At 43.8% G+C, this 12,004-nt stretch overlaps 1 protein-coding gene across 1 annotated transcript in view; it reads left to right on the forward strand.

The window, feature by feature from the left end:
* The window catches only part of CLCN1 (chloride voltage-gated channel 1), a 162,519-nt gene that overhangs the window by 111,906 nt on the left and 38,609 nt on the right, over positions 1 to 12,004 (forward strand). Inside the window, exon 15 of the mRNA XM_073595939.1 lies at positions 4,469 to 4,682. Within this exon, the coding sequence (XP_073452040.1) occupies positions 4,469 to 4,682 (214 nt within the window). The remainder of the gene's footprint in view (positions 1 to 4,468; positions 4,683 to 12,004) is intronic.

Genomic DNA, 12,004 nt, shown 5'->3' on the forward strand with positions numbered 1-12,004 from the left:
AACATCTCTATGGCCTAAGAAACCGGAAGCTACGAGCATTTCATGACTTAGATTTCGCCGGATGTAAACAGCACCATTGGGAAATTGGGAAAGCATTTTATCACATCGATCTTGGTGTGGTCAGATGCTTTGAGGGCAGAGGAGAGATCTAGGGTCTAATAGACCCCAATTTTTTCAAAAAAGAGTACCTGTCACTACCTATTGCTATCATGGGGGATATTTACATTCCCTGAGATAACAATAAAAATGATTAAAAAAAAAAATGAAAGGAACAGTTTAAAAATAAGATAAAAAAGCAAAAAAATAATAAAGAAAGAAAAAAAAAAAAAGCACCCCTGTCCCCCCCTGCTCTCGCACAAAGGCGAACGCAAGCGTCGGTCTGGCGTCAAATGTAAACAGCAATTGCGCCATGCATGTGAGGTGTCACCGCGAATGTCAGATCGAGGGCAGTAATTTTAGCAGTAGACCTCCTCTGTAAATCTAAAGTGGTAACCTGTAAAGGCTTTTAAAGGCTTTTAAAAATGTATTTAGTTTGTCGCCACTGCACGTTTTTGTGCAATTTTAAAGCATGTCATGTTTGGTATCCATGTACTCGGCCTAAGATCATCTTTTTTATTGCATCAAACATTTGGGCAATATAGTGTGTTTTAGTGCATTAAAATTTAAAAAAGTGTGTTTTTTCCCCAAAAAATGCGTTTGAAAAATCGCTGCGCAAATACTGTGTGAAAAAAAAAAATGAAACACCCACCATTTTAATCTGTAGGGCATTTGCTTTAAAAAAATATATAATGTTTGGGGATTCAAAGTAATTTCCTTGCAAAAAAAAAATAATTAAAATAATAATATATTAAAATAATAAAAAGTGTCAGAAAGGGCTTTGTCTTCAAGTGGTTAGAAGAGTGGGTGATGTGTGACATAAGCTTCTAAATGTTGTGCATAAAATGCCAGGACAGTTCACAACCCCCAAATGACCCCATTTTGGAAAGTAGACACCCCAAGCTATTTGCTGAGAGGCATGTCGAGTCCATGGAATATTTTATATTGTGACACAAGTTGCGGGAAAAAGACAAATTTTTTTTTTTTTGCACAAAGTTGTCACTAAATGATATATTGCTCAAACATGCCATGGGAATATATGAAATTGCACCCCAAAATACATTCTGTTGCTTCTCCTGAGTACGGGGATACCACATGTGTGAGACTTTTTGGGAGCCTAGCCGCGTACGGGACCCCGAAAACCAAGCACCGCCTTCAGGCTTTCTAAGGGCATAAATTTTTGATTTCACTCTTCACTGCCTATCACAGTTTCGGAGGCCATGGAATGCCCAGGTGGCACAAAACCCCCCAAATGACCCCATTTTGGAAAGTAGACACCCCAAGCTATTTGCTGAGAGGTATAGTGAGTATTTTGCAGACCTCAATTTTTGTCACAAAGTTTTGAAAATTGAAAAAAGAAACAAAAAAGTTTTTTCTTGTCTTTCTTCATTTTCAAAAACAAATGAGAGCTGCAAAATACTCACCATGCCTCTCAGCAAATAGCTTGGGGTGTCTACTTTCCAAAATGGGGTCATTTGGGGGGGTTTTGTGCCACCTGGGCATTCCATGGCCTCCGAAACTGTGATAGGCAGTATAGAGTGAAATCAAAAATTTACACCCTCAGTGCCGGTTCACACAGGGGCGGCACGACTTGCAGGTCGCCTCAGCGAGGCGACCTGCAAACGACTTCCGAGGCGACTTGCAAAACGACTTCTGCATAGAAGTCTATGCAAGTCGCCCCCAAAGTAGTACAGGAACCTTTTTCTAAGTCGGAGCGACTTGCGTCGCTCCTATTAGAACGGTTCCGTAGCACAGAACGGGAGGCGACTTGTCAGGCGACTAGGTTGCCTGACAAGTCGCCCCTGTGTGAACCGAGCCTTAGAAATCCTGAAGGCGGTGATTGGTTTTCGGGGCCCCGTACGCGGCTAGGCTCCCAAAAAGTCCCACACATGTGGTATCCCCGTACTCAGGAGAAGCAGCTAAATGTATTTTGGGGTGCAATTCCACATATGCCCATGGCCTGTGTGAGCAATATATCATTTAGTGACAACTTTTTGTCATTTTTTTTTTTTTGTCATTATTCAATCACTTGGGACAAAAAAATTAATATTCAATGGGCTCAACATGCCTCTCAGCAATTTCCTTGGGGTGTCTACTTTCCAAAATGGGGTCATTTGGGGGGGGGGGGGTTGTACTGCCCTGCCATTTTAGCACCTCAAGAAATGACATAGGCAGTCATAAACTAAAAGCTGTGTAAATTCCAGAAAATGTACCCTAGCTTGTGCTATAACTTTTGCGCAAACCAATAAATATACGCTTATTGACATTTTTTTTACCAAAGACATGTGGCCGAATACATTTTGGCCTAAATGTATGACTAAAATTGAGTTTATTTGATTTTTTTTATAACAAAAAGTAGAAAATATCATTTTTTTTCAAAATTTTCGGTCTTTTTCCGTTTATAGCACAAAAAATAAAAACCGCAGAGGTGATCAAATACCATCAAAAGAAAGCTCTATTTGTGAGAAGAAAAGGACACAAATTTCGTTTGGGTACAGCATTGCATGACCACGCAATTAGCAGTTAAAGCGACGCAATGCCAAATTGGAAAAAGTCCTCTGGTCCTTAGGCAGCATAATGGTCCAGGGCTGAAGTGGTTAAACGCCAACGCCTTGCCCCAGTGTGAAAGTAGCCTAAACAAACACAATAAATCACCCAAATTTTGGTAAAATATAAAAGTCGAGGTAAATAGGTACTCAACGTGCCAAACCTTAAACTTGTGTGCGCGCCTGTGAAATTGTGACAAACTTCAGTACCCTATATTTTCTATAGATGATGCTTCAAAAGCCCCCTATAGGTCATCAGTTTAGTGTTATGGGGGAGGTCTGGTGTTACAATTATTGCGCTCACTCCGGCAAGTGCGGGGTATTGTAACGTGTATTGCAAGCGACATTCTCATGTGTAGGCGCCCCCCGACGTATGCATTTACGTTTGTACTTGCATATATGTGGGGGCAGGGGGCCTCCAAATTTTTTTTGTGGGAGGGGTGGATCTTATGTGCTTGGGAGTAACAATATTTTTTTGCAATGAAACTTTTTTTTTTTTTTTCACTTTTTTTTTTATCACATGGGGGACAAAGAGTCCCCTATGTGGTGATTTTTTTGGTGACAGGTTCTCTCTAATGAGAATTAAACCCCACATGTCTCCTCTGGGCTCCACTGGATGTATTGCAATGCAAATTGCAAATTGCAATACATTACTTCCTGGCTATGCTTGCTGTGGAAATGACAGGGTGATCTGGAAGTCATACGTGTCACTTTCCAGGTCACCAACAAGTCACACGTCTTCTCTCCACCCTCCCCTCCACCGGCTGGCACCTGGCGTGTCGGTCCCGGGCCTGCAGATGGGCGAGCTGAGCTTGGAATACATGGCGAGGGTGGTAGGCCTCACCAGGGGTGTATGCAAGCAATCAGGTGGACCTGGCAGCGAAAGGGCTAAAATAGAAATGAACTGCAAAACATTTGTCTATATATAAACAAAATGATATTGACCTTTTTTATAAGTGATCACATAACCTCTGTTCTCTGCAGAAGAGTGGGGGGCGGAGACTGTTGGAAGTGCAACAGCATGTACTATGCACTCTGAACTGTAGATGGCGCTGTAATATACTAGCATCTGTGTGTTTATATATGTTTGCATATTCTGCACAGGAAGTACATTTTTTTTCTCTCTGCTCTCTACTGTAATGCTGTTCTCACACATGTATGCTATTCTCCTAAGCAAGTTAAGCTGAATTCTACATTCCTCAGGATCTCAGTGTCTCATCTTATTACATAACCAATGGAAACCAATGTAGGAGCATGTGTCAGGAAGCAAAGAAAAAAACAGTACACTGATCTTCCCAGTGAGGAGCTGGTAAGGAGGTCGTGTCAGCACAAGTGTTGGCCACTGGAGGACAGGCAAGCTGTTCTCCTAGCACAGCAAGAAAACTGACCACGCTGGGATGGATTGTATCCCTGCCTAGCGTGGTCAGTTTGAAATAGGAAAGCAGGGGGACTGGCAGGGTCACCGGGTATTTCACACAAAGGAAGAAAGGCAAAGACAACAGGATACCTTTTAACACAAGTACATGGTACAACATACACATATCAGGAGTATAAAATGTTGGGGTGACATAATGTGATGGGTATTTCACTGCCTAATAAAAAAGGTGAAAGGAGGTGGAGCCAAACTAGACTCAAGATTTGCATATAACTTCAGTTGCCCATATCTCTAAATCTGTTCATTGACACGCAGTATGCAGTAACCTCTGTGTCAGTAACCTGGGCTTCAGCCCAGAATTCCCAGTTTATACAGTTTTGCTTTATGAATTTATTATATTTTTCATTACAGTTTGGCTTTTGTTATAAGTATTTCCTTTCGCCTCTTTCAGGAGCGGCAGCACTCACGGGAGCCGTCACCCACACTGTCTCCACCGCCGTTATCTGTTTTGAGCTGACCGGTCAGATATCGCACATCCTCCCCATGCTGTTCTCCGTCATCATGGCCAATGTGGTGGCGCAGAACCTCCAGCCCAGCCTGTACGATTCCATCATCCAGACAAAGCGGCTGCCGTACCTGCCGGATCTGTCCGGCTGCTCCGTCAGGTGAGCGGGAAGGTGCTGTGTTGTCGGTGTCTGTTGTAATCCTGCCAGTCTTGTGATCCAGGCGCCTCCACCAGAGGGCAGCCTGGTGACCCCACCTTTTTCTTGCTACAGTTTAGCTATACAGTTTGGTCACTGATCCGCCCCCAGCCTGCTATACAATGAAAGCGGCCATATTCCTTCATTCCAATTGCCCTTAACCTGTATTACCACAAAAGGCATAGATGAATATTTTTACTCATTCTGTGGTGGTTCTGTGCTGACTCCTTCCTCCCCAAACCCCGTACTTTCCAATTAACCACACTTGCTTACTGGGCACTTATACCCCCTTTCTGCCCAGGCCAATTTTCAGCTTTCAGTGCTGTTACTCTTCGAATGACAATTACGCGGTTATGCTACGCTGTACCCCAGTGTTTCTCAACTCCAGTCCTCAAGGCGCCCCAACAGGTCATGTTTTCAGGATTTCCATTATTTTGCACAGGTGATTTGATCAGTTTCACTGTCTTAGTAATTACCACAGCCATTTCATCTGAGGGAAATCCTGAAAACATGACCTGTTGGGGCGCCTTGAGGACTGGAGTTGAGAAACACTGCTGTACCCATATTACATTTTTATCATGTTTTTCTAAGTGATTTTTCAGCAAAATAAAGCATGGAGACATGGATGGGTGGGGGGAGTTTGTTTTGAATATTAAAAATGAATGAAATAGCGCTTTTGGTTTGTGGTTCTCAGTTATGCTTGTAAAAGAAAAAGGAAAAACCTGCACTCAGACTGACAGACAGCTGCACCAGGTGAGTCTGAATACAAGACTAAACGAAAAAGAGAAAAACCAGGTGCGCTTATTCCTTTAAATCCTTCATGCTGGTGGTATGCTTATATGCGGCGTCTCAGCGCGTTGGCCTTAACACAGAGCGGCAGCATATATGCGTACCAGAATGTAAACAGAACTGTGCTGTGTGTGCTTGTCCTGCACGCTCCTGGCACAGTTACCAGCGGCTAACGGAAAGCTCCCGATCTCTACTTGCGTTTGGGACCGCTGTGACACACAATCATGGTGGTCACATGATCACAAACCCCAACTTACCTCCTGTCATCAGAAACCTATTAAAGGGCCGTTAGGCACTGGCGTTAAGAGGTTAGGGTACAGTAAGTATATCATACTATCCATATACTCAGATCCAAAATAAATTCCTGAATCATAAAGTGCAGTAGCGCATATATAGTGGGGACAATAATTATTTGATCCCCTGAAAATATTGTAAGTTTGCCAACTTACAAAGAAATTAAGGGTCTATCATTTCTATCACAGTTGTATTTTAAATTATAGAGATAGAGGGGGTTATTTACTAAAGTCAAATCCACTTTGCACTACAAATGCAAACTACAAGTGCAAAGTGCACTTGAAATTGCACTGAAAGTGCACTTAGAAGTGCAGTCGCTGTAGATCCGAGGGGGACATGCAAGGAACATAAAAAACAGAATTTTAGCACATGATTGAATAATAAAATCAGCAGAGCTTCCCCTCATTTCAGATCTACCCCTCAGATTTACAGCGACTGCACTTCCAAGTGCACTTTCAGTGCAATTTCAAGTGCACTTGTAGTGTAAAGTGGATTTGCCTTTCGTAAATAAACCCCAGAATATCAACCAGAAATAACATGATACAAATGTTATAAATTGGGTTGCAGTTCAGTGAGTAAAATAAGTATTTGATCCCCAACTAAAACATGACTTGGTACTTGGTGGAGAAACAGGTAAGATGTTTCTTGTAGTTGGTTACCAAGTTTTCACACATCTCAGGAGGGATTTTGGTCCACTCTTCTTTACAGATCTTCTCTAAATCCTTAAGGTTTCTTGGCTGTCGTTTGGCAACTCGAAGTTTCAGCTCCCTCCATAAATTTTCTATAGGATAAAGGTCTGGACTCTGGCTAGGCCACTCCATGACCTTAATGTGCTTCTTCTTGAGCCACTTCTTTGTTGTCTTGGTGTTATGTTTTGGGTCATTGTCACGCTGGAAGACCCGTCCACGACCCATCTTCAGTGTTCTGGCTGAGGGAAGGTTCTCATCCAAGATTTTACAACACATGGCCCCATCCATTGGCCCCTCAATGCGGCAAAGTTGGCCTGTACCTTTAGCAGAAAAACAGCCCCAAAGCATCCTGTTTCCACCTCCGTGCTTCACTGTAGGGATGGTGTTCTTAGGGTCACAGTCAACATTTTTTCTTCCTCCAAACACATCGAGTTGAGTTAATGCCAAAGAGCTCGGTTTTGGTCTCATCTGACCACAGCACTTTCTCCCAATCTTTCTCTGAATTATTTAGATGTTCATTGGCAATGTACATGTGCCTTCTTGAGGAGGGGGACCTTGTGGCGCTGCAGGATTGCAATCTATGGGGGCGTATTGTGTTATCAATTGTTTGTTTGGTGACTGTGGTCCATACTGCCTTGAGATCATTCACAAGCTCCTCCCATGTAGTTCTGGGCTGATCCCTCACTTTTCTCATGATCATCCTTACCCCATGAGGCGAAATCCTGCATGGAGCTCCAGACCGAGGGCAATTGATGGTTATTTTGTATTTCTTCCATTTGTGAATAATCGCTCCAACAATTGTCACTGATGGGCACTGATAGGTGGCACTGATGGGCACTGATAGGTGGCTCTGGTATATGGCACTGATGGGCACTCATAGGCGGCACTGATGGGCACTCATAGACGGCACTGATGGGTACTGATGGGTGGCACTGATGGGTGGCACAGATGGGCACTGATGGTCACTGATAGGTGGGCACTGATGGGCATGGATGGGTACTGATAGGTGGCATTGCTGGACATCACTTGTTTGATCTGGACCATAATGTTGCCAGTCAGTGCCAGTTGTGGAATCTATTTTGCATATTTTTTCATATGTGGATGGCCATGGGGTAAATACCTGGCCATCCACATGTTGCCCCCTTCCCTGGTGGTCCTGTCGGCTTCCCTGGTGGTCCAGTGTGGGCATCCGTGAGGGGGCTGTGCTGATAAACAATCAGCGCAGACACCCCCCCCCCCCGTCAGGAAAGCCGCCGATCGTCTCTCCTCTACTCGTGTCTGTCAGTGAGAAAAAGCCAATCAATGGCTCTTCCTGTTTACATCGTAATCAGCCGTGATTGGATACAGCTGATCACGTGGTAAAGAGCCTCCATCGGAGATGGTATAGTGATGTGTCAGACTGACACACCGCACCACCGATCGATGCGATGCGCGCCCCCACGGGCACGTGGCGGCTGTAATCCGACTGGACGTCATATGACTCCCAGTCAGGATAACTGAACCACCGCTCAGCCGTCATTCTGCTATAGGCTGGGTGGGAAGTGGCTAATAATAAAAGAACAAACGTAGTCAAAACATAGCCAAAGTTCAGTAACCTGAACGGATAGTCAGCCAAGCCAGAAGTCAGGGATCAATGTAGTGGAACAGCAAACAGGATCTGGAGCCAGAAGGGATGTCAGCAAAGCAAGTCTTGAACAGGATCGCAGGAGATCATTTCTGTGATGTTTACCAAGGCAAAGGCAGAGATCCACTTGGCTGAACGGCTTAAGTAGGCAAGAGTGACGAGCAGGATATCCTCAACAGCTGAGTAACTGTGGAGAGATAGGAGCTGGCAATTAGCTGACAGCTGAGCAGCCAGCTCTGAGAAGGAAGGGCTGAACCCAGCCCTGACACAAGATTAGTGCATGGGATACAAGGCACAAGTCAGTGTTAGGATTGCAATAAAAGTTAGGCTGTAAACCCTTACAGACCACTTTAACCTACAGGTAAGCCTAGATTAAGGCTTACCTGTAGGTGCAAGAAATATCTCCTTAACCTACATGGTTAAGGAGATATTTTCCTAAAAAGGGGCACCGATGTCTACGGCGCGCATGCACTGAGCATCCCGTTAGTGAAGGCTAATATGACGGGTTCCGCGCGCATGCGCCGGAGTGACATCATCGCTGCTCCGGCCACTCACAGCGCCGGAGAAGCAATACCCGGAAGGAAGATGGATGCTTCGTGGAAGAGGGGACAGCGTTGACATCTCAGGCTCCTGTGTCAGGTAAGTGACACATATTGGGCTACTATGCAGTGCATAGTAGCCCATTATGCTTTACCTTTGCAGGGAAACAAAGAAGAAGTAAACCGATCAGGGTTTACTTCCTCTTTAAGATTGCAGGAAAGGTTGGGTTAGGATTGCAGGAAAGGTATTGGGGGGGTTCTGGGGTGGCTGCTGGGGATAACAAAGGATTGGTGTTAGGGTTATATGAAGAACAGTGAGCATTCTCCATGTACTGTGAATCATGTCCTCTGCAGGTATCAAACACACGACCTCCATCCACCAACACCTTCTTTTGGGTGATGTTGGCATTGTACATGGATTTTACTTATTGGCTGGAGCTGCTTTATATGAAGACAATTGGTGTTTTTATAGCGTAGAGAGACTACTGACAGTTTGTATAGACAACAAGCAAAGCAAATGTGAAGATAGAGTGGGTGGAAGAGAACATAACAGGTGACAGTGCGGTACATAGACTCTGCCATTCCCTCTGTAGTACGGCTGTCATTGAGGGCCGTGGTGCTGCATGGACAGCTTCAAACGAGCGCTCTGCACTCAACACACAGATGATGGGCTTATAATAAAGGCAGGTCTCTCATTCCTGGAAAGTTGTTATGAAGTACTTCGGCTCTGTGGGACCCTCATCCTTTAATTAGACGTTTCCCCGCTGGTCTTCAGCCTGCAGGAATTGTTTCATCTGTCTAGAAGTAGAGGGAATGGATTTCCAAAATGTGTCATTGTGGACATGTAAGATGTTTAAAGGGAAATATCTCTCTAAAGCCGGTTATATACACTAATAGAATTTAAAGGAGCAGGATGGAAAATTCTTCTGGAATGAACAGTGGGGGTTATTTACGAAAGGCAAATCCACTTTGCACTACAAGTGCACTTTAAGTGCACTTGAAATTGCACTTGGAAGTGCAGTCGCTCTAAATCTAAGGGGTAGATCTGAAATTAGGGGAAGCTCTGCTGATTTTATCATCCAATCATGTGCAATCTAAAATGCTGTTTTTTACAATCCCTGCATGTCCCCCTCGGATCTACAGCAACTTTACTTCCAAGTGCACTTGCAGTGCAAAGTGGATTTGCCTTTAGTAAATAACCCCCCCCCGTGTGCCTTTTGTGTTCCGTAAAGTCCACTAGTTCCAAGACTGAATGTTTGCAAACATTGGGGGTTATTTACGAAAGGCAAATCCACTTTGCACTGCAAGTGCACTTGGAAGTGCAGTCGCTGTAAATCTGAGGGGTAGATCTGAAATGAGTGGAAGCTCTGCTGATTTTATCATCCAATCATGTGCAAGTTAAAATGCTTTTATTTTCCTTGCATGTCCCCCTCGGATCTACACTACAGCAACTGCACTTCCAAGTGCACTTGCAGTGCAAAGGGCATTTGCTTTTAGTAAATAACCCCCATAATATTTTAAATACCGAATGTACCAAGAATTTTTGTAAACATTTTTGTACAAATCTTTGTTCGAATTTCCTTATGGATTTTCATTGGAAAATCTACTAATGTATAGCCAGCTTAAGAATACTTGCTTGTTGTCTCATACCTGTATGAGGAGCTCAAATTGATGAGGGTGACCGTCTGAGCCTCCCTGGAGGTTGAGACCAGGACTGCTAGTACAATGGAAGGGAGCAGGTGTCTAGAAGCTGGAACTGTGGATTTGAACTTGGGTGTCTGGTAAGCAGAAGTGCAGCTATGAGAGAGGAATCATTGTTCTTCTTTACACTGAAGATAGTTCCTAAAGTGATTGTAAACATTCACCTTGTAAAACAACCCATTCAGTTTGAAATAGAAATGAAAGGCAAAACATTTGTGCATAGATATAAAAAATACATTATAAATACCTTTTTTTCCCCCTTTTCATAAGTGATCACATTCCCTCTGTTCTCAGCTGCATAAGAGCTGGGGGAGGAGAAGCAGCAGCACACTGAGCTTCCCAGTGAATGGCTGTGCAGGTGGGGCGTGTCAGGACGAGTTCCCAGCATAGCTAGAGGACTGACCACGGTGTGCTCTGCTGCTTAGTGTGTTCCGTTTTTAATAGGAAAGCAGAGGGACTAGCTGGAACACCAGGGATTTCACATAAAGGAAGCAATGTAAAGAGAACAGGATAATTTCTCATACAAGTACATGGTACAGTAGCCACATATCCGGAATCTGAAATGTTGTGGTAACAAACGCTTTAATGACATTAACAAAAAAGCGTGAACTACGTGTATCATCACAGGGTGTTACTGTGGATACACAAGTAGCAGTGTGTGTAAACGTCCCGATATAGTTTGTAAAGAATTCGAGTAGAAACATGGACTTTATAGGCACACATGTAAATTATGTTAAAAATTGAAAGTTTTTAACTTTATCTTAACACATTAAAAAACATAACTGAGTGACCTCAAGGACTCTCATACCACCACACACACCACAAAAGTTTGAAGTGTGATATAGAGCCAATGGTTGTTTGGATACGTGGATAGGTTGAGTCGTGTTCAGAGGTCGCTCAAAGAATCTCTCTACATGTTACGTGCATGGGTGCGCTTTTTTAGGAGCTTGCGTATCATAGGCTAAGTTCAGGCGTGTAGTGGTCAAGTGGGTAGTGCAACCGCCGTGTGTGGTCTAGCGAAGGTATAATAGCCTTCAGGCTATTATACCTTCACTTGACCACACACGGCAGTTGCTTGTATACTATCCTTCACTACAGCTTTTGTCCTTAAAGGTGAATTGGCTATTTGAGTCAAACACGCTTTCTTCTACCATTGGACCTTGCTGGTTATTGTTACAACAATTTATATTTACGTCAGTTCACTCATTCCACCGGTGTAGATAAGTATCTACTGTTGTGTGTCTATCACCTCCCTCTGGTGGTGACACTTATTAGCCATACTTTTTGACTACACGCCTGCACTTAGCCTATGATACGCAAGCTCCTGAAGAAGCACACCCATGCACGCAACATGTAGAGCGATTCTCTGAGCGACCTCTGAACATGACTCAACCTCTCCACAAGTCCAAACAACCATTGGATCTATATCACTCTACGTACTTCAAACCTTTGTGCTTGTTCTGCATGTGGTGTATGTGTGTAATATATATAAATATGTAAATAAATATATATATATATCTATATCAGGGATATGCAATTAGCGGACCTCCAGTTGTTGCAAAACTACAAGTCCCATCATGCCTCTGCCTCTGGGTGTCATGCTTGTGGCTGTCAGAATCTTGCTATGCCTCATGGGACTTCTGCAACAGC

Source organism: Aquarana catesbeiana, linkage group LG08, assembly GCF_042186555.1.
Source record: "Aquarana catesbeiana isolate 2022-GZ linkage group LG08, ASM4218655v1, whole genome shotgun sequence".
Taxonomy (NCBI): Eukaryota; Metazoa; Chordata; class Amphibia; order Anura; family Ranidae; genus Aquarana; species Aquarana catesbeiana.